The 22,279-nt window shown below is 56.4% G+C and overlaps 1 protein-coding gene across 4 annotated transcripts in view; it reads left to right on the forward strand.

The window, feature by feature from the left end:
* Window positions 10,749-22,279, forward strand: part of IGFN1 (immunoglobulin-like and fibronectin type III domain containing 1) — a 31,665-nt gene continuing 20,134 nt past the window's right edge. For 3 of the 4 annotated variants that reach the window (XR_002336271.1, XR_002336272.1, XM_021064507.1), the window contains exons 1-9: window positions 12,233-12,444; window positions 12,861-12,907; window positions 13,344-13,466; window positions 14,900-15,039; window positions 16,139-16,238; window positions 18,298-18,339; window positions 18,576-18,618; window positions 19,388-19,565; window positions 20,331-20,444. Coding sequence is in view for 1 of the 4 variants with exons in the window: in XM_021064507.1 (XP_020920166.1) it covers window positions 12,239-12,444; window positions 12,861-12,907; window positions 13,344-13,466; window positions 14,900-15,039; window positions 16,139-16,238; window positions 18,298-18,339; window positions 18,576-18,618; window positions 19,388-19,565; window positions 20,331-20,444 (993 nt within the window). In the remaining 3 variants the exon portion in view is untranslated. Of the gene's footprint in view, window positions 10,858-12,232; window positions 12,445-12,860; window positions 12,908-13,343; window positions 13,467-14,899; window positions 15,040-16,138; window positions 16,239-18,297; window positions 18,340-18,575; window positions 18,619-19,387; window positions 19,566-20,330; window positions 20,445-22,279 lie in introns of those variants that run through there. The other variant, XR_002336273.1, reaches the window with a different exon arrangement.

Genomic DNA, 22,279 nt, shown 5'->3' on the forward strand with positions numbered 1-22,279 from the left:
ACCACAACCATAGCAATGTCAAATCTGAGTCGCATCTGCTACCTACACCACAGCTCACAGCAACACCGGATCCTTAACCCTTTGATCGGGGCCGGGGATCGAACCTGCCGGGGATCCTGTTCAAGTGTGTTAACAACTGAGCCACGATGGGAATGCCCCTCCCCTCTTTCTTTCCCTTCCATCTTTTCTTCCTAGGAGGAAGTTCTGTAGGGGGAACTGGACAGGCTTGCAGGCAGGCAGACCTGAAACTCTTGTTTTATAAACGGAGAAGCCCCAGTTCGGAGGGACAAATGGGCGTGTCTGTCCAGCTCCCTTCCCGGCTCTGCCTCTGCGTCGGTCAGGGCCCCCCTCTCCTCTCAGTGTCTCAGCTTCTTGGCAGAATGGGGACAGGAATGCCCCCTGGCAGGAGAGCTGTGGGCCTGCAGGTGCCCACAAGTGTAAGAGCGCAGATGGCATCTGGCATGAGGTTGGAGCACTTGGCTCCTGTCCTGGCTAAGGTCGTCACGTCCACCTGACCCCTCCACCACCCGTTGGACTCTGACAGCAGTGAACACCTCCCCCCACACACACCATGGTCTTGGATTGAATCTTTGGAAAAGAAACCAAACATTTATTTGGAGCCGCAATTGAGAAATTAACCAGATGGGGACCAATTGCAGTGAAACCATCTGGGGGAGGTTAAAGAGGTGACGTTGGTCTGAGACACTAAGACCCCAGGCTGGCTCTTCCCCCTGGGGACAAATGTCTTGTGTGTCACCAAATGGTCCACATACAGCACGGTCCCCATTCTTATGTGGCCATGTCTAATGTCCTCCTGTTCTTCTGCTGCTCTTGCCTTTGTGGATTTCTTAAATTTTTTTCTTTTTAGGGCCGCACACTTGGGATACAGAAATTCCCAGGCTAGGGGTTTAATCGGAGCTAGAGCTGCCAACCTACGCCACAGCCAGAGCCACCACAGGATCCGAGCTGCATCTGCGACCTATACCACACACAGCTCATGGCAATGCCGGATCCTTAACACACTGAGCAAGGCCAGGGATCAAACCTGCCTCCTCATGGATACTAGTGGGATTCATTTCCACTGTGCCACAACAGGAACGCGTTCTCCCATGTAAACAATCCTCCAGAATGGGGGCGGGGGTGGACAGGTCTGGTGACTGTGCAACAGCTTGGGAGTGACACGGTTGGGACAGGAAGGACCACTCTATTAATCCCACACCCTGCCCCTCACTTTGTGCTAACAATCGCTCCCAAATTGGCTGTGTGGTTCCTAGGGGGTCCCACTCCGTTGGGAAGCTCTTTGTTCTTGGGTCTGTTTTCTTGCACAGAACCCCGACGGCATCTCCTTCCCTGCCTGTCAGTCAGACCATTACCGAAGGTCCCGAAGTGTGCCCACCAGAAATCACATAGTGGGGGTGGGAAAAGGTCTCACCCCAATTAGGGTCCAGGGAACAGTCTGTGGATACCCGGGGAGGCAGGTTGTGGTTATTTTTCTTTTCCCTCCCTCCCTTCCTTCCTTCCTTCCTTCCTTCCTTCCTTCCTTCCTTCCTTCCTTCCTTCTTTCCTTCCTTCCTTCCTTCCTTCCTTCCTTCCTTCCTTCCTTCCTTCCTTCCTTCTTTCCTTCTTTCCTTCTTTCCTTCTTTCTTTCTCTTTCTTTCTTTCTTTCTTTCTTTCTTTCTTTCTTTCTTTCTTTCTTTCTTTCTTTCTTTCTTTCTTTCATCTTTCCTTCCTTCCTGTCTGTCTGTCTTTCTTTCCTTTCTCTCTCTCTCTCTCGTTCTTTCTTTCTTTCGTCTTTCCTTCCTTCCTGTCTGTCTGTCTGTCTTTCTTTCTTTCTTTCGTCTTTCCTTCCTTCCTGTCTGTCTCTCTCTTTCTTTCTTTCTTTCTTTCTTTCTTTCTTTTGTCTTTCCTTCCTTCTTTCCTGTCTGTCTCTTTCTTTCTTTCTTTCTTTCTTTCTTTCTTTCTTTCTTTCTTTCTTCCTTCCTTCCTTTCTTTCTTTTCTTTTCTTTTCTTTTCTTTTCTTTCTTTCTTTCTATCTTTCTTTCTCTTTCTTTCCCTTTCTTTCTTTCTTTGCTTCTTTCGACTGGGCCTGCCGCATACCAGAATTCCCAGGCCAGGGATTCAACCTGCACCACAGCAGTGACCTGAGCCACAGCAGTGACAACTCCAGATCTTCAACACATTGAACCACCAGGGAGCTCCAGGGAGGTGGTGATTCCTTCAGCCAATGACTGCCAAGCTTGTGCTCCGCTCAGTAAACAAGATGGGATCACTCATGGGGGTTGCATTTCAAGCTGGGGAGAGCGCCAAGAAGCAAATGCAGGGGTGGATAGACATAGTGGGTTTGGAAAGTCAGAGAAGGTGACGAGGAGATCCCAAGGTGCCCACGGCCATGGGAGGGACCAGCTCCCCACCATCGTAGTGGAAACGGTGAGAGTAAATGTGACAACCGAGTGGCATTGTGGTACCTGGAGCCCAGTTCAGCTGCCCACCATGGATCTCAGGACCTGCTAGTTTCCATCCCTGTTTGTCAGTGAGGGCTGGCCATCTGTGCCAAGCACAGCAGTGACAGGCACCATTTAAGCCCCCCAGCTGGACCGGCGCCGTCTGAGGATAGGGCGGTGCCTCTGTCACCATGTAGAGAAGGTGGGGGCTAGGTCCCCATCAGAAGAGGAGACACAGGAGAGTCCTGTTCTTGGGTCTCTAGCAGGGGATTCACAGCCACCTTCCTCCACAGCTGAGCCTCCCAGGGACCTGAGTGCCCAGCTGGCACAGCCACACTCCCCGCTGGGTCCTGGGGCTTGGCTCGGTGCCTCCAGGCCAAGACACCATCAGGGATGGAGTTTCAGCCTGCATGTGGCCAGGCTGCTGGGAATCTGGGAGCCTGGTGCCAGACAGAGGACAGCTGATCCTGGGGAAGGAGCCACTGCCGTTAGACCCCAGGGCAGGAGGTGGCGTCAACCAGTCTCACCCCCAGGGTCCTGGTCCCAGTGGCCCATGGGCGTGGGAGCCTGAGCAATCCATACCCACTCTGGGCCTCAAGTCCATCAGTCCACAGCCTCAAGCTTTCCCTGGGGACATGTCTGGGCTTAGGCACAGAGGCACAGGGGCTGATGTCCCAGTCCCCACGCTCGGAAGCCCCCAGCCCCTGGCTGATGTGGGAGATGCAGCCCTTCCTAAGGGGTGCCAGTCTAATGGGGGAGACAGGCCCTGACTTCCCACTCAATTTAGCCAACACCGGACACCCCAGAGCTCTTCCTAAAATACAGTTGTATTACCTCTGGGCCTGGAAGCCTTCTGTGGCTCCTCAACGACTCCAAAATAAATACCCAACTTCCTGGCAGGGCACCAAAGTCACTACAAACACCCAGAGTGAGCAGCAGGTGGCAGGCTGCTGCTCAAAGGCTTTTTTCGGCCCGGATGCTCCCTCGAGGGCACCTGCTCATCTGCATTGAAGCAGAGCCTCCTTTGCTCAAAGGGAACACGACGTTGGGAGACAGGGTAGCATTGCTTTTAACCACCTGCCAACCCGAGAGCTGTGGGCTCTGGAGAACATGCAGCTCTGGGTACCAGGTCAGGGTGGGCTGGGGAACCCCGGGCTTGGAGGAAGGCTGCGTGCACCCCCAAGTGGCCTGAGGGGTGAAGGCTGACAAATCAGCGGGGAACAAGGCCTGTCCTTCACGTGGGAATCACAGAAAGGAGGCATGTCCTCCTGCAGACAGGAGCAGGGTGAACGGAGGGCCAGGAGGTGGGGAGTCTGAGTTGCAGCAGACAAGCAGGAGGTCAGAGGAGGGTGTCGGTTGGCAGAAAGGCCCTGGATGCCTCCAGGAGCTTAGACTTGGGGCAAACAGGGTCACTGCAGGGCTGTGATGTTCCTGGGGCCCAGCATCTAGGACAAGAATCTGAGCCCGGCACCCTCGCAGCTTCCAGGGGCCACCCTGGCTCCCCGCCCCATCTGTCTCAGGTCCCCTCCAGACCCCCCAGGTCCCCACCTTGTTCTGGACCCAGCTCATCCCCTTGAGCAGATGGCAGGCAGAGTTGCTCAGAGCTGTGACCTGATTGGTGGGGGGGATTCCGGGGAGGGAGCAGGCCCCCTCCCACCTCCTGCAGGCAGAAAGCCTCTGACTCGAGACCTCACTCCACCAGGAGCAGTGGCAGCACCCTGGGGGTGGGACACAGGCATGAATGCTGCAAGGTGGCGACAGCCCCACGGCTGTCCTCATCACAGCTCTCCACCCCCCACCCCGCCCCCTGAGATGCCCATCCCTCGGCTGGGCTTCCAAGGACAGCGTGAGCTGGGCGCTGTGCTGAGTGATGGTGGGGGCTGGGGCTGGGGCTGGGGTGAGGCCGAGGCTGCTTGGACCCCTGCAGATCCCAGTGGCACGTTCTGGGGGGGCTGCCCCTTGTCGGGGCCTAAATCATCTCCAATGAACTGTGCACATGGGCCACGGTAATGAAGGAAAGGACACTCATTTTATACTTTTAAGCACAAGCAATGTTCATTCATGCTACACGTGGGCAGGGTACCAAGGATTAGCGGTTATAGATCCTGCTGTAATTTGTGGGCAGCAAAATTACTGTGCCTGCATTTTGTGCCTGCATGGGTTAAACGTGTTTAAGTGGCGAAATGTGAACATTTTAAATATAACACTCGTATTTTAGCCCCTGTTTCTCCTTCCTTCCCTCCTTCCTTTTGCTGTGCTTTTGGAATGTGGAAGCTCCTGGGCCAGGGATCCAACATGTACCACACCAGTGACCTGAGCCACAGCAGTGACAATGCCAAATCCTTAACTCACTGAGCCACCAGGGAACTCCATTATCATTCCTTTCTTTTCAAAAATATCAGAAGGGGAGTTCCTGTTGTGGCACAGCGGAAACGAATCTGACTAGGAACCATGAGATGGCGGGTTCGATCCCTGGCCTCGCTCAGTGGGTTATGGATCCTGCATTGCTGTGAGCTGTGGTGTAGGTCGCAGATGTGGCTCGGATCCTGTGTTGCTGTGGCTGTGGTGTAAATCGATGGCTATAGCTCCAATTGGACCTCTGGCCTGGGGACCTCCATATGCCATGGGAGCGGCCCTAAAAAGCAAAAAAAAGCAAAACAAAACAAAACAAAACAAAACCCCAAAACCAGAAGGGAGTTCCCACTGTGGTGTAGTGAGTTAAGCATGCAGCATTGTCTCTGCAGCGGCTGGGGTTCGATCCCTGGCCGGGGAACGCCCATGAGTATGGCCAGAGGAAAAAAATACCAGAAGCTTAAAAATTACAAATGGGAGTTCCTGTCGTGGCGCAGTGGTTAACGAATCCGACTAGGAACCATGAGGTTGCGGGTTCCATCCCTGCCCTTGCTCAGTGGGTTAACGATTTGGCGTTGCCGTGAGCTGTGGTGTAGATAGGTTGCAGATGCAGCTCGGATCCCGTGTTGCTGTGGCTCTGGCGTAGGCTGGTGGCGTAGGCTCCAATTAGACCCCTAGCCTGGGAACCTCCATATGCCGCGGGAGCGGCCCAAGGAATGGCAAAAAGACAAAAAAAAAAAAAAAAAAAAAAAATTACAAATGATTGGGCCCTTCTTAACTTCCGACAGGCCCTGATAGGGCCTTTGAGGATACGTTTCATGAGAAAAGTACAACTATGAGGGGTGAAAAATGTTAGATCTAGTTTTTTAGGTTTTTTGTTTGTTTGTTTGTTTGTTTGTTTGTCTTTTTGTCTTTTTGCCTTTTCCAGGGGCCACTTCCCGCGGCATATGGAGGTTCCCAGGCTAAGGGTCTAATTGGAGCTGTAGCCGCTGGCCTACACCACAGCCACAGCAATGCAGGACCCGAGCCATGTCTGCAACCTACACCACAGCTAAGGCAACGCCGGATCCTTAACCCACTTAGCGAGGCCAGGGATCGAACCAGCAACCTCATGGTTCCTAGTCGGATTTGTTAGCCACTGAGCCATGACGGGAACTCCTAGATCTAGTTTTTAAAATTCAGAACATCAGGGCCAGGAGGCCGAGCGGCATGGAAGCAGATGGCCGGTTTCACACTGTCCTGCATCACTTACGGGCCGTGTACCGCAGGACTCCCCCCCACCCTCACCCCCGCCGCTCTGTGTAGCTGCTCTCAGCTCCAGCATCCTTCTCTGTAAGCGGACGTGACACTTCTGTCTCCGTTTGTCATGTGGGCAAATGAAGCACCCCAGGAGGTCAGTGTCACAAAGCAGCCGGGGACTGCGAGGGCTGTGATCTCCTGGGACCATGTGAGGGTGGACGAGATGCTGGCTCTGTGTCACGCAGGCTCTTGAAGTAGGTGGGCTTTCGGACTGTCAGCAGGATGGGTTTCCAGCCCTCCTCCTGCAGGAACGCACCTGGGGGACGCATCTGCAGAGCAGCTCAGCAGGTGTGATGCCCAGCGCTGGAGGGCAGGCTGTGCTCCTCCCCAGGCCCCAACACCCATCTCGGAACAGGAGGGATCTGGGTTAGATCCATCAGAGACACAGAGAACAGAGCAGTCCCCGAGGGAGGGGGGAAAGAGGCCAAGGGGATTAAAAGGGACCCATCTCCCGCTACAAAATACACCAGCCTGGGGGATGAAGGATACAGCACCAGGGGCGTGGTCAAGAGAGTGGGGACGCCTTTGCTGGGGATGCTTATCCTGGGGGTTGTTACCTAAGGGGCCAAATGCCACATTACCATGTGGCGCACTCTCACTAGCAGGCTGCCGTGTGTTGGCTGTTTCACTTAAAGAAAAAGATGCACACTTGGGGTTGCTGTGCTAAAGGCTCTGAAAGGTCTGAGCGTGGTGGTTGTCGTGTTGTTGCTGCTGGATGCGCTCAGAGGCTCTGTCCAGCCCTGACCCCTGGGAAGCCCCACCTGCCCGCTGAGGTCCGGCCCCTCCTGCAAACTGGGGCAGGGCCCTTCCCACCTGCTCCCGCCCTGCCGCCTCAGGTCGCTGGGCCTGCCGGGCTGGGCGCTTTCACTCAGGACGTTTGGGCTCTGACTGGAGTTTCTCCGATGCCAAGAGTCAGCTTTCCAAGCATGAAATTGGCCTCGGGTCCCCAAGGCCACGGGGGATTCATTACACGCAGGGGGTGAGAAAGATGTGAACTGGGGCTGACCGGAGGCCGGGCTGGAAGTGGGAGCTGCAGTGAGCAGCTGTGTCTCGCACATATGCGCGCGCGCGTGTGTGTGTGTGTGTGTGTGCGCGCGTGCGCACGCATGTGTGTGTGAGGGGCATGGATGGGTCCTGAGAGCAGCAGCGAGGCTGGCTGGGATGGGGCAGGGTGTTTGCACCCTTGCAGGCTCTCAGCTACTGCTTCTACCTTTGGGCTGAGGATGGGGTCAGGGGAGTGGCATCCCGTGTTCAACCCCGGGCCCAGGCATGGGCCCCAATCCCCTCTGTTGGTGACACTGCACCTGTGTGCGTGTGTCTTGTGTGTGTGTCTTAATCAGAGCCGTGGCCTTCCAGCTTACCCTCCGCAGCTCTGCAGAAGTAAAGAAAGCATTGTCACAGCCTCCACGATTGCCTCCCTGGAGAAAAGCCTCTTTATGCCAACACAGAGGCAATGGCAGCCCGCGAGCAAGTTCCCTTTCTCCACTGACTCCTGTGAAATAACCCAAGTGCAGGGGGGCCTGGCCCCAGGAACCCACTCAGCAGGTCATAGGACTCTAGCAGGTTCAAGCTGGCCTGAGCCTCAGATCACACCACTCAACCCAAGCCACAGGAGCAAGACGGTCCCCATGCGGCACCTGCTGTGTAATGCATGTCCCTCTGGTGGGGGCGGGAGGGTGTTCGTACATGGTGATCATTTTTCTACCTGAAGTCACAGGGAACATTCCATGCAGGTCCCCTGCCCAGAGCCCTTTGCCATGGAGATTCCCCTGATCAAGGAGGGCAGGGATGTGGGGTGTGTGTGTGTGTGTGTGTGTGTGTGTGTGAAGATTTCCCCACTGGCCAACTGGGCCCTGAGAAGGCCACTGGGGAACAATCAGAACACTTATCACTGGCTTGAGAGGCAGCCAGGAAATTCCTAGAAGGGGCTGGGCCAGGGGCTAGGGACCCTAGGTACCTCGTTTGCATGTTTTCTTACCTTCTGGCAATCACAGAGGGCAGCGTCAGTGTCTGGCCCAGATCATTTCATGCAGTGGAAGATTCTCACCTTCATACGGACGGTGAAGAGGCTTGGCTGCCTTTTTTTTTTTTTTTTGGTTTTTAGGGACACACTTGTGGCATATGGAAGTTCCCAGGCTAGGGATCCAATCGGAGCTCCAGCTGCTGGCCTACACCACAGCCACAGCTACGCAGGAACTGAGCTGCATCTGCGACCTACACCCCAGCTTATGGCAACACTGGATCCTTAACCCACTGAGCAAGGCCAGGGATCGAACCTGCATCCTCATGGATGCTAGTCAGATTCTTTTCCGCTGAGCCACGACGGGAACTCCCTTGGCTGCCCGTTACCGGCCGTTCCTTTGCTAGAGGATGAAGGGTAAGGGACAGAGGGGAGAGGGCGAGTGAAAGCCCATGATCTCCCGCATCAGAGGGCTGGTGTTTCTACCTCTGTTCAGTGAGAGGCTCCCAGGACAGGCAGTGCAGGACTCGAGGCATGTCCAGTGAGGTCCGGCCTCCCCAGGCTTGGCAGGGCAGGTCGGGGAGGGGGTGGTCTGCCAGCTCCTTGGGAGCCAACAGAAGCACCTGCAGCACTGGGGGTTCTGCGCTGGGCCATGCTCACAGCCTCCTCCCAGCCCCCTGGGACAACGTGGCATTGTGGCCCAGGTCCCCCCATGAGAAAGGACACCATGGGGTTATGGGACCACCCTCCTGTCCGCACTCCTGCCTCTCGCTTCCACCCTCCTTCGATCCCTTCTCTGCCCTCTGCAGAGCTGGGTTTGCAAAATGCAAAAGGGATCCCATCACCCACCAGCTCAGGATACAGATGAAGACTCTCCAACAGCTTCCAAAGCGTACCTGTGCAAACTCACCTGGCAAGGCTCTCCTCCCGCTCTCCCGGCTCCCGGTGGGTCCCCAGGGCAGACAGGTAGTCCCTGGCTATTTGGCATTTTCGCCCTAGACTGTCAGCTCCACAGGGGCAGCGCCCCGTCTCCCGCATGTTCCCAGAACCCAAAAGAGCGCTAGACACTGGGCCCCGCAGAGGAGGCGTCCGACACGTATGTGCTGAGAAAATGGAACTCTCTTCTGACACTCGGAGTCAGGGAACACACAGATATGCCTGTGGGTGTGTGTACACACACACACACATACCCCTCGGTGTAAGAGACCAGGCACCTGCCCTCTGGATCACACACAGAGGTCACTCCGTGGACTGGCCATGTGCTAATGGGCACTGGGCACATGTACACACACACACACACACACACACACACGTGCGCGTGCGCGCGCGAACAGAGCCCTGGGTGTAAGAGGCCAGGCACCTGCCCTCCTGGATCGCAAGCAGAAGTCACTCTGTGGACTGACCGCATGCTAATGGGCACGTGTACACAAACACACACACACACACACACACACACCTCGGTGTAAGAGGCCAGGCACCTGCCCTCCTGGATCACACATAGAGGTCACTCCGTGGACTGACTGCATGCTAATGGGCACGTGTACACACACACACACACACACACACCTCAGTCTAAGAGGCTGGGCGCCTGGCCTCCTGGCTCACACGCAGAGGTCACTCCGTGGGCTGGCCGTGTGCTAACGTTGTAAATACTCAGTGCCTCCCGGAAATACTGGCCCCTTTCCTTCAATTTTGCCCAAACCCTTAATCAAGCCTCGCTTTTCGGTGGCAGCAAACCAGTTCTCTGTCCTCAAGGAGAGAGCCCATCAACGTCCCAAAGCAGACCAAGAGGCCTTGTCACCTCACCTCCTCCAGGCCTGCCTGCCCTCCACTCTCCTTAGGGAAACCTGTCACCAGCTATCCTACCCCAATTCCCACCTTTTTTCTTTTTCTTTCTTTCTTTCTTTTCTTTTCTTTTTTTTTTTTTTTTTTTTTTTTTTTTTTTTTTTGTCATGCAGAAGTCCTGGGACCAGGGATTGAACCCTCACCATAGCAGTGACATGAGCCACAACAGTGACAAGGCCAGGTCCTTAACCACTAGGCCACCAGGGAACTCCTCCATTCCCCACTTCTATCCTCAAAAACCCAGCCATCTCCGCTGTGCCCTTCAGCCCCAGCTCGGCTGGCGGGGCCACCCCTTCCATCCCAAGAAAGCTCACCTCCTCCTGGGAGGCCTCCTGGCTGCAGGACTCCTGGGGCCCTGCCCTGCCCACACTTCCCTGTGGCAGAGCCTTTAGGCTCATGCTGGGATCTGTCCTTTAGGATCTGCTGGAGCTTTCACTAGCTCCCCAAGTTCGGGCTTGTTTGGTGCCACTTTGGATTGTGAGTCTCAAGTTGGGGGGGGAGCTTTATGTGTCTGCGTGCCTTATGGTGTCTGGGTCCCGAGGGCTCAGCTTAACTGAAAAATTAAGACTTTGGGTCATGAGCAACCCCTCCACCCCGCCCCAAGAGCGGTCATCTGAACGAGGTGGCATGGAGCAGACTTGAGCAAGCCTGTGTGGTTAAGTGCTGAAGCCTCAGCGAGGAGTCGGATGAGCTGATGTCACAGGACCCTTCCATCTCTGCCCTCTGGGAGGCAAGGGCGTGAACCCCGGGGGGCCCTGCCCTGCCAAGCCCGGGCTGGAGGAGGAGGAGGGAGGCGGGCTGAGTGGGAGGGGCAGAGGGAGCCGAGACTCTGCCGTGACCTACATCTGCTCCCAGCTCCGCCTGTCCACCAGCAGTCCATTCAGAGCCGCGGGCAGCGCGCAGCAGCTGGACCCGGGGAGGAGGGAGCAGCAGGGAAGCTGGAGGCCACTGTGTGCCTAGGTAAGCAGTCCCTGCACAGCTGGCTACCCACAGGATGGAGAGGCCAGAAGACTGTCTAACTTCTCTGCTCAGGAAGGGGCAGGCGGTGGATAGGAATAAGCCCCGGACACTCTCTGGCCAGCGGATGGCGCCTGGGGGCTGGGGTGGGGGTAGGGGCAGGTACATGTCCTCCAGGACCCTCGGAGGAGAGCTCTGCAGTGAGTCTCTCTGGGTGGTTCTGTCCCGGCTCTGCTTCTCCTGGCACCGCTTGGCTGCAAATGACAACCAGCTTACAAATCTGCCCAGCTGTCCAAAAAAAGGACCTCAGGTCTGAGACTTACTACATCTTGATGACACATGGTCACCACTGTGTCCCTTCCCGCCTTGACTCCGATCGGTTGAGAAGCTGGATCTGCTGGATCCAAGAGCAGGTGGGGAGGGGGCGGAGGCTGCCGGGCCTGGGGGAAACCAGGCATCCCCTGCTGGGCCCGCTGGCTGCAGTGGGGACTCCAGCTGCTGCGTGGGCAGGGAAGAATCAGGACTCTTCTCCAAAGTGGGGGAACGCAGAGGGCTCCAGGACCCCACCATGGGGAGCACGGACCCTCTAGTCTCCAACCAAACCCTTGAGCCTCCGTGCTGGTCTCACCTGCTATCTTTGATCTTGTGCCAAATCTGGCTTATTCCTGAAGGAATGGCTCTCAGGAGGTTGCAGTGGCTTGACACTGGCCTCCGCCGTCCCTGTGGGGGCTCTGCCTCTCCCCCTTCTCAGCTCCGGCCTGGACACAGGAGGCTGGAGGGAGAGGCGGGTGGAGGATTAGGCTTCTTGGCGTGTGACAAACAGCCACGGAGTAAGTAACCGAGAACCCATGTGGTGGTGATGGAGCCACGAAGGTGAAAATGCTGACTCGGGCCTCTGTGCTGACTGCTCCGGGGCGGAGGTGGTGGGCAGGCTGTCCCCGGTGTGGGTGGGATGCAGCCCCTCCCGCACCGAGGGCAGCTGAGTTCCCCCGCACCCCTCGCTGAGCCATGGCTGTGGCCTGTGACCGCCCTAGAACGCGCGGCTGGCGCAGCCGTGGCATTCCAGCGCACTGGGGGGGCAGGGGCCGGGCGGTAGAGGGGACGCCTTGGGGCCAGAGTGCCAGTAGGTGGGCAGTTGTGAAATGGACGAGCGTCAGTTGGAGGTAGGAATGTGCCCTGTCATGTGAGTCTATATCGAGGGCTCTTTGGGAGTCTTCAAAATGGAACCCCTGGCCACCGGCCAACCGCACAGGGGGTGGGGCTGCCCGCGAATTCTTTCAGACATCCCCTCCCCACTCAACTCAAGGCTCTCCTGGAGGCTCTCATCCCAGCCCCGAGCCAAGCCCCGCCCTCTCCTGGTGGCCCACGCCCTGGGCCCTGATGGATGGGAGCCATGGCGAAAGAGTCGGGGAGACCACGGAGGTGGTGGAAGGGGCTAGAAAAGCTCGCTTGTTCACCTGACGTGATAATTCACTGGCTTCGGAGGGGCGGATGGATTTATGGGGATCCCACTGGTCTGGGCTGGACGATCTTAAGAGCCGAACAGGGATTCCTGCCCGAAGACCTGGTGATCCGGATGCCAGATTGGAGGGAGGTGGGGGGTGGAGGGCTGCGGGGACCCTGCGAGGGAATCTTGGGAGCGGGGGAGGAGCCCGGAGGCCACAGGGTGTCCCTGGAAAACTCACATTCCAAAGTCCAGGGGCCAGGCTGTGAAACAGCTGGAAGAATCCAGATGCCAGGCTTTGGTTCCCTGACTTTGGGGAAGGCTGTGTCCCACCCTCTGAGGGACCATCGGGTCTGGGTCCTCCTAGGAGGCCACTGGGACGGTCTGTAGCTCAGTCCCACAGTTTCTGGTACCTGGACAAGGTACAACCGGGACAGCAGCATCCTACACTCCCTGCTCCCTGGGTGGCGGGTGTGTGTGTGTGTGAGTGTGTGTGTGTGTGCATGTGTGTGCGCGCGCAGGAACCGGGTTAGATAAGCAATTCTGTTTTTTCTGTTCTCAGATCGGTCACCACTCCCTGCAGCCAAAGAGAAGCCAGAAGCATGGCAGGTGGGAGAAGCCCTCCCCTAGGCGTCACTAGTCCCGCATCGTGCCCACCAGGCGCGGGAGGAAGGGGCAGGGCTCAGAGCGCCTGGGGGCTCACCTATCTCTTTGCCTTTTTGACTTCGGCTTTGGGTTTTAATTCGTTTTCTCGAATACAGGGTGCAGAGCCCCCCATGGGCCCTGAAGCCTGGGAGGCACCCTTTTTCCCTTCCCCAGCTAACACCCCTGCCCTGATGCTCCCAGGGTCTCCCCAGGGCACCCCCCTGCCCACTTCGAGGGGGGCTGCACTCACATTGCAGGAAGACCCCCGCCAGGTTCGCTAGATCCCAAGGCCCGGCTCTCGAGGGAGGCGTGGGAGCGGATGCCCCCCGCAATCAGTGGGAGAGGGGCGGGGTCTGCCCCCTGGGCCAGGGCCCAGCTTGCTTCTCGCCTCCTTCTCCAGGGAAGCCCCTCAAGAGGCCCTCCAGGCCCGGGGTGAGCGTGCGGCAGCTGGTGGACGACATCCCCCAGGGCTGCAGTGTGCCCGACTTTGAGCAGAAGCCTGTCACCTTGGCGCTGCAGGAGGGTGAGGCCCGGGAGGGGCGCCAAGGGGGCGGCGGGATCCTTCCTCGTGCACAGCCCTCTGCGTGCACCGCCCCCCACCCCCAGTCTGTCCCCCGGCCCCACCAGGTCCCCACCGCAGGGGCCTGGGAGCAGGCTGGTAAAAGGGGTGCAGGCTACGACGGCACAGTATTTGGGAACCAGGGTGGGGACTGCTCGATGGGGGGACGGGCAGGTTGTGGAGGGCCCCGGGTCCCTCCCTGTCCTATCCCCAGCAGCTACTGCAGACACATTCTTGAAACTGAGTTAATTGAACCCCCAACCCTGCTGCCCAGCACCCACCCCCCAACCCCCCCGCGCGCAGCTCACGGGGTAGGGGTGGGGCCCCTAAGAACCCACTCTGGAAGCCTTCCCGCCTCCCCCGAGACAGGTGGCCGGGGGAGTGGTGGGAACAGGATGCAGGGAGGGTGGGTTGGTGTTCTCTCCCCAACACCGGTGCCTGCAACAGGTTTCAGTTTACAATGTTTTGACCTAAGAAAAATACGGCCATTTATTTTTCTTAAGCTGACTCTTAAGTCCGCACTCAGCACAGTTACCAGAAACCATGACTCTCATCATGGGGTGGGGGGGTGGGGCTCGTGGGTGTTTACTCCAGACTGTTCTCTACATGCTCCTGGCTAGAGCCTGGGGGTCTTTGAGGGGGGGGGAGCCCCCAAGCTTCCAGGCCAAGGATGGAACCCCAGCTCTTTCCTGAGGCTGGAAGCCTGTGTCTGGGGACCGGCCCCTTGGGCACCACAGACAGACCTTTCTGAGGTTGCCCTACCCCCAGAGAGTGGACAGAGACCCACAAAAGACTAATGCCCGGAGTTCCCGTCGTGGCGCAGTGGTTAACGAATCCGACTAGGAACCATGAGGTTGTGGGTTCGATCCCTGCCCTTGCTCAGTGGGTTAAGGAACCAGCGTTACCGTGAGCTGTGGTGTAGGTCGCAGACGTGGCTCGGATCCTGTGTTGCTGTGGCTCTGGCGTAGGCTGGCAGCTACAGCTCCGATTCGACCCCTAGCCTGGGAACCTCCATATACCACGAGAGCGGCCCAAGAAATAGCAAAAAGACAAAAAAAAAAAAAAAAAAAAAAAAAAAAGACTCATGCCCTTCCCCGTCTGGGGAGAAGCCTTCGGGCTCCTTAACCCACTCCCTAGACACCACCCCACTCCCAGCCCTGCTGGCCTCCCTTCCTGGTGGACTCTATGGCTGCAGCTCCCATCCGGGCTAGGCACACCAGCTGGGTGAGGGCTGTCCCGACACCTCAGGAGTCCTGAGGGCTCGGGGGCTGCAGCCAGACACCCTTCTTGGAACAGGCAGTTGAAGGGCCTGGCGACAACATGAATTAAAATCTCAATAAAAAGTCCCACCAGCCTTCCCCCCTCATCAGACCCCCGCCCACCTCTTCCTGCCGCAGGGAAAAATGCCATCTTCCGAGCTGTGGTCTCTGGGGACCCCCGACCCGAGGTGCGCTGGCAGTGCTCCAAAGGCGACCTCAGCAATTCCAGCAAGTACCAGATCTCGTCCAGCCCAGGCGGCAAGGAGCACGTACTGCAGGTCAGAACCTCAGCTCTGCCCCTCCTGGTGTCTGCCCAGCCCGCCCCTGAGGAGGTCTCCACTCCCAGGGGAAGCAGAGGTACCCCCAGCGGGGGCTGAGTCCGCACCCAGTGCCTGAACCCTGTGTGCACCGGGCAAGTTCCGGGTCCCTCTGCTGGCAGAGAACGTGGAGCTTAAACTCAGGTTCTGGAGTCAGGCTGCCTGGCTTACACTCCTGGGTTACCTCGGTCCTGAAAAGTTACTTCTCTCTGCCTCTCTTTCTCTGTAAATTGGGACAATAATACACCTTCTTTATGGGGTTTTGTGAGCATTAAAAGTTTATGTAGGAGTTCCCGTCATGGCACAGCAAAAACGAATCCGACCAGGAACCATGAGGTTGCAGGTTCGATCCCTGGCCTCGCTCAGTGGTTAAGGATCCGGCGTTGCCTTGAGCTGTGGTGTAGGTCGCAGACACGGCTCGGATCCCGCATGGCTGTGGCTCTGGCATAGGCCGGCAGCTGTAGCTCCGATTAGACCCCTAGCCTGGGAACCTCCATATGCTGCGGGTGCAGCTCTAAAGAAAAAAAAGAAAGAAAAAAAAAAAAAAACTATGGGAAAAGTTTATGTAAAATGCCTCACCAGTGCCCAACCTATACTGAGAACTCAATCCATATTGGTCAGTATTGGTACTCTTTACAGCTACCAATCACAGAACACCTACTATGTGCTGGCTCTGGATTAATGGTTTGATAGAGATTATACATTTCCATCCTGACCATCCCCGGCTTTGGGGATATTATTATCCTCATCGCATATGTAAAGAAACTAAGGCTCAGAGAGGTTAGGTAACCTGCCCATCCATAATACACGCCAGAGACGGTGTTTAGTCTCGGATCCGTTGGACGCAGAAGGGCCAGCTCCCTCTGCCACGTCACCTGAGTCCTGGTGCAGGTGTTTGTTCTGGAGTCTGCTTTCCTGATGAAGGCTGCAGGCTCCGTGAGGACGAGGAGCGGGGCTTGTCCATCTTTGGAACATGGTCACGACCAGTGGGTGGCGGTGGCATGGGTGGCCTGGCATCAGGGTGGCTAGCCCTGATCCTTGGCCCTTGGCCTCTCTGCAGATCAACAAGCTGACAGGTGAGGACATGGACGTGTACTGCTGCACAGCAGTGAATGCCTACGGGGAGGCCACGTGCGTGGCGAGGCTCACGGTCATTGAAGGTGGGCTTGCCCCCATCCTGCTGCCCAGCCCTCGGTGCTCCGGCATGTGGCTGTGGGGACGGGGAGGGGGACCCCAGAGGCCAAGCTCCATGGGGGCAGAGCCCTGGGCTTCCTGTACCTCTGCCTGAGGCTGGGGAGGCCCACACCCACAGGGGCTCCCCTGCAGATGTTCTGGATGGTACTCTCTTGGCCCCAAGGAGTGGGCGCAGGGGCTGATCTGCTGCTGACTTATTCAGTGGGCTTCGATCGCAGTGTCTCCACCGCTCGCAGGCCTCTGTGAACAGGTCTAATGTTGTAGGGAAACAAACAGTCAACACAGAGGCCAGATCCTTTCTCAGACATGCTGGGGGGTCTGCACGGTGTTTCCCAAAGTTTAAATTAACTGTCAGCAGGTGATTGACGGTAAATATCTCAATTGGTTACACTTTGGCCCACAAGTAACAAAAAACCCTCCTGCGTGTAGCCCAAGAAACAAAGCCACTTCTTTAACCTTCATGATGACAAGTTCTGGGTGGCGTCCAGGGCTCCAGCCACAGCTCAGTCCCTGGAAGGACAGGCTCTTTCCATCCCACGGATCTGCCTCCCTCAGGCTTGGTTTACCACCTCTTCCTGGTAGCGTGGCTGCCACACACCCAGACTTAACCCATATTCAGACAGGAAAAAGGGGAAGAAGTGGCCACAGGGACATCGGGCCCTTTTACCAAGGAAGCAAAAGCTGACAGAAGCATGTAAATCAACAATACTTCAATTAAAAAAAAGAATCTTACAACTATAAAAATAGATACTGCTTCAGCAGATACTATTTGCAAGGAAAGGAGCAGGAAACTCCTATTGTACAGTACAATGCAAATTTTGCTTTGTTCTTTAGTTAAAGTTTCAAGGTTTTAGGAAAATTAAACTAATTTGCTCTTGGAGACCGAGATCTATGGAACTGTCTGTCTCATTCTGACACCTTGAAATGTCAAAAATCAGATAGGTTTAACCTGAGGCAAAATAGGATTTTGAAATGAGATGATTATTTAAAATATTCATTTATTTCATGTATTCCTGCTCTGTGTTTTACAAAAAATGAGAAAATAAAATGGGATGAAGTTCCCATCATGGCTCAGTGGAAATGAATCTGATTCGTATCCATGAGGATGCAGGTGCGATCCCTGGCCTTGCTCAGTGGGTTAAGGACCCGGTGTTGCTGTGATCTGTGGTGTCGGTTGCACACAGCTCGGATCCTGCGTTGCTGTGGCCGTGGCATAGGCTGGCAGCTATAGCTCCAATTTGACCCCTAGCCTGGGAACCTCCAGATGCTGCAGGTGCGGGCCCTAAAAAGACAAAAAAAAAGAAAAAAGAAAATGAAAATGTGAAAATATAATTTGAGGAGTTTCCTGGTGGTTCAGCAGATTAAGGACCTGGTGTTGTCACCGCCGTGGCTCAGGTTGCCACAGGTTCGATCCAGGAGGTTCGACCCATGCGCTTCCACATGCCTCGGGTGTGGATATATTTACGATTATATTTATCTATACATAATTTATATTTATATGTAATCTTTAAAAAAGAAGGCAGAAACTTTCTAAGACACTCCTTGGAGCTGTCTGTTTGCATCTCATTGGCCAGAATGGTGTCACGTGGCCACTCCTGTTTGTAAGGGAAGCCGGGAAGGCCCGTGGTCAGCTTTCCACCCTCTCTAGGGGAGTAATTAGCAATATGGGGCCTATGCCCTGAAATGGCAGCTCTTAGATGGGGAGAAAGGGCAGCTGCCCCTGTTCAGGTTGTGGTCACCGGCAGTCACTCTGTCCATTCATGCCACCCCCTGTCCTGAAGACATGAGTGGGTCTCCCCTGCATGAGATGGTGATGGGGTCTGGGCCCCTTTGGTCACACTGGGGTATCTGAGCTTGCGGTGGGCGCATCCCTGGCACTGCTCACCCCGTCACTGGGCTGCTGCCAGCTGTGGAGGGGAGAGAAGTGGTCAGTGCCCGGCTCAGCCGGCTTTCAAAGGCCATCACTGCATGCTGCCTCTCTCCCCGCCTGTCCACACTCACTGTCTCCTCTCCTCTACCGTCCAGTTGGCTTTCGGAAGAATCGCAAGAGGCAGGAGCCCCAAGAGGGTAAGTAGAAGGTTGTCAGGAATCTCCCTGGGTCTTTGGGGGATGGGCTCCCACCTGGTCAAGCTCTCGCAGATGCTTATGGGTCACAAGAGACATCCCCCCCACAGGAGCTCCCCTTCCCAAAGCGAGGTCCTCAGCATGGACCCCGGGCCCTCCTCCAGCCCCTCCTCACCCCATCCCCTTCCTATGGAAAATCTAATCTCAGGACTGGGACCTCATTCCCATGCCTTTTCCAGACCTCAAGAAGGAGCTAATGGACTTCCGGAAGATGCTGAAGAGGTGGGTCTGGACTTGTCTGCAGGGAGTCTGGAGGCTCCCCTGATGCAAGCTGGGGGGCCCTTATCTCACCCCCAACACATACGGGGAAGCTGGACTTCCAGTGGCCAAGCGGAGGAGCTGGGAGCTCCAGATTCAGCTCCTCTTTAAAGCACTGGATCCTTGACTTAATCATTTCCTTCTCAGTTCCTCATGTATTGGTTTGGAAAATGGGGGGCTCCAGTAGAACGATGATTTTAAAAAGATTTTCATAAGTTCCCATTGTGGCTCAGCAGTAACGAACCTGGCTAGTATCCATGAGGATGCGGGTTCCATCCCTGGCCCCATCAGTGGGTTAAAGATCTGGTGCTGCCATAAGCATCAGTGTAGGTCACAGACGCAGCTGGGATCCTGCGCTGTCATGGTTGTGGCGTAGGCCAGCAGTCGCAGCTCCGATTTGACTCCTAGCCTGGGAACTGCCATGTGCTGCATGTGCAGTCCTGGGAAAAAAAAAAAAAAAAAAAAAAGATTTTCAGAGCAACAGAAGCATTTCCCCCAAAAAACACCCTGCTCTGAAATCCACAAGACAAGCAGTCAAGAGCAGAGTTTCTCCCTGGAAAGCTGGGGTGAGGTCACCCCTGCCTATTTCTGACCGTGGTCAGTCTCCACGTCCCTTTCCTCCGGGGCGGAGAGGGTAGCTCCCACTACCCTTGGGGCGTCAGTCCGGGGGCCAGCGGAGGAAACCAGCTCCTGGGGCTCCCCTGGCCTCTGACCTGTTGATCCCGCTCCCCAGGGCTCCGTCTCCCGTCCCTGAGAAGAAGGTAGACCAGGAGCAGGTGTGGCAGCTGCTGATGAACGCGGACCGGAAGGACTATGAGCAGATCTGCCTGAAGTACGGCATCGTGGACTTCCGCGGGATGCTGCGTCGGCTGCAGCAGATGCGCAAGCAGCGCGAAGAGAAGCTGGCGCCGGTACCCGCCCCGCCCCGCCCCGCCCCGCCCCGCCCCGCCCCGCCCCGCCCCGCCCCGCCCCGCCCCGCCCCGCCCCGCCCCGCCCCGCGCGCAGGCGCACCTGCCGCCCGCGCCGGCGCCTGGGGAAGTAGTCCCAGCTGGAGCTGGCTGGCTCGAGGGGCTGCCCAGATTGAGCCCCCTGCGTGGTCAATCCTGGCTCTGATGCTAAAATCTGGGGCTTTGGAAAAGTTAGGGCTTCTGGGTCTTGGTTTCCTTGCTAGTAAAATGGGTGTTACGGGCATCTGTACCTCGTAGGGTTACTAAGAGGTTGAAGCAGAGGGTGTGCCTAAAGCGCTTAGCCCAGGAAAGGCTTCCGGTCAGCAGCTCCTTCTCCTCCTCATCCTACATCATCACCCGACCGTGGGTACCTGTCTTATTTCTAAGGCTTCCAGTGAAGAGGATTACCAGCCTCTTATAAACTGTGCAGAAAGCTCTGCTCTGTGTCTAACCCAACCATAGTCAAGGTCTAATTTGTCTTCTGGAAACCCCAAAACAGCTCATTTTCACTACCCTAAAAACAGTATATGTTACCAGCTAGAGGGTGGTTCATCCACCTCCCATCCAGGGCCCAGCCTCTCCCTCCCCTCTCTCCGGTCTGTTTTGACACAGACTCACCTGTAAACTGGGGCGATGCATGCCCAGCAGGGGCTGGAGGCTGGGTCTGAGGACATGGAGCCCTGAAGGGTGCACTCAGAAGGGCTCCCCCGGCGGGCTCCTCTCCCCTAGTATGTCAATGCCATCGCCAACCTGAGACACATCAGGGTCAACAAGCAAGGAATCGCAACGTTTGACCTGGAGCTGGATCTCAAGAGTCCTGAGAGCAAGATCTACCTGTACAAGGTGAGCTGGAGGGGCCACCCAGGCAGATGCTGCTGGTCCTGGGGCAGCCCAGTGCCCAAGCAGTGAGCACTGCTCCCGTGGAGTTCCTGCGTGGGGTCAGGTCAAACCCTGGCCCGGGCAGTCCACAAGGCCCCTAACTGCTCACCCAGCTGCCAGGCTCTCCAGCCAGGGCATAGGATTGAAAGAGGGTTCCGAGAGGTGTACCACTCCATTGGAGCTCTTGCCAGACATGCCTGCACAGGCTCCAGGAGTAATTACACATCAGCCAGATGTCGGGGCAGCAGTGGGAGTTGGGGGCGGGGAACGGGACAGACTCGGGGGGTGGGTGGCAGGATCAGCAGCACAGCATAGCACTGTCCCGTGGTCACACTCATCCTGGCTCTACCACTTCCTGGCTGTGTGACCTCAGGCAGATGCTTAGCTTCTCTGTGCCTCGTTTTCCTCATTTGTAACATAAGGATCTGCAGGACCTGTTGTAATGATGAGCTAGTGCATGATTTGTGTTCCGCCTCCTCCTGCTCCTGGCCTCATCCCCCCTCTTTGCTCTCGCAACTCCCTCTGCCTGCAGGGCTCTCCCTGGCACCCAGAGGCCACCTCCTCAGCATGCTGAGAGCCCAGCCACCCCTCTAGGCCTGCTGGGTCCCCAGCCCCATCCCGGCTGTCCTGGACTCACACTTTCCTCCGCCTTCCCCCCCGCCCCAGTTCTGCTTCTTTCGTACATATATTATATTATTTAGTCATTTGTGATGTTTATTATCTCTGTCTCTCCATACAACGTCAGCTCCCTGAGGGCAGGAATATTGGCTTTATTTATTCACTGATGTGTCCCGTGCACCTGAAACAGTGCCGGGCACACAGCAGGCAGCTGAGCGTTAGCTCTGGTTAATACAGACCTTCCTTGACTTACCATGGGATTACGGCCCGATGAACCCTTTGTAAGATGGAAAAATTGTAAGTTGAAATACACTGGATACCCCGCACCTACGAAACATCCCAGCTCAGCCACGTACCTTACCTGTGCTCAGAGGACTAATATCAGCCCATAGTTGGGCAACATCATGGAACAGAAAGTCTCATTTATAATCGAGTGTTGGCTGGCTCCTGTAATTTATTGGCTACTCTACTGAAAGTGAACACAGATGGTTGTCTGGTTCAGAGTGGTTCTGAGGGTAGGGGTGGTTGTCCAGGAGCTGGAGCTGGCGCTGGCCAGCACTGCCCAAGGCTGGCCTGGGAAAGATCCAAATTCAAAATTCTAGGTACGGTTTCCACTGAAGGTGCATCACTTTTGCACCACTGTAAAGTCAAAAACTCACAAACTGAACCACCATGGATCCCGGACTGTCCGTATTCAGCAAGTGGCCAACCCATCCACGGCTTGGCTAAGGCGGCTGGTGCCTCGGTGCCCAGGTCTCGTGGTGCCTTGCAGGTGGCTGGTAGTACTCTGGTTCCTCATGAATGAATGTGCTGGGCCCCCTGGCCACTGCTGCTACCTCCCTGCCCCCTGCTAGCCCTTCAGGGCGCCTACTCACCTCCGGTAGTCGCTCCGCTCCATCTGCGAGCTCAGCAATCTCGGGTGTCTCTTGCATAATCCTGGCAGATTGTTTACTCTGTGGTAAGAGCCATGGATATTCCTAGAGCCTTTATTCCCCTCCACTACACGCTCCCAGCCCTCCCTGCCTCGGCCCTGCTTTTCACCACCACCACTCCCCGCCCCGCCCCGCCCCTTTCTGGGTTCACCAAGGCTGTTTGGTGCTGGGGCCAGTGGGGAGAGCTGCTGGTCGGAGGCAAGCAGGATGGGGGCAGGGGGTGCTGTAGACCCGCAGAGGCCCTGGACC

Source organism: Sus scrofa, chromosome 10, assembly GCF_000003025.6.
Source record: "Sus scrofa isolate TJ Tabasco breed Duroc chromosome 10, Sscrofa11.1, whole genome shotgun sequence".
NCBI lineage: Eukaryota > Metazoa > Chordata > Mammalia > Artiodactyla > Suidae > Sus > Sus scrofa.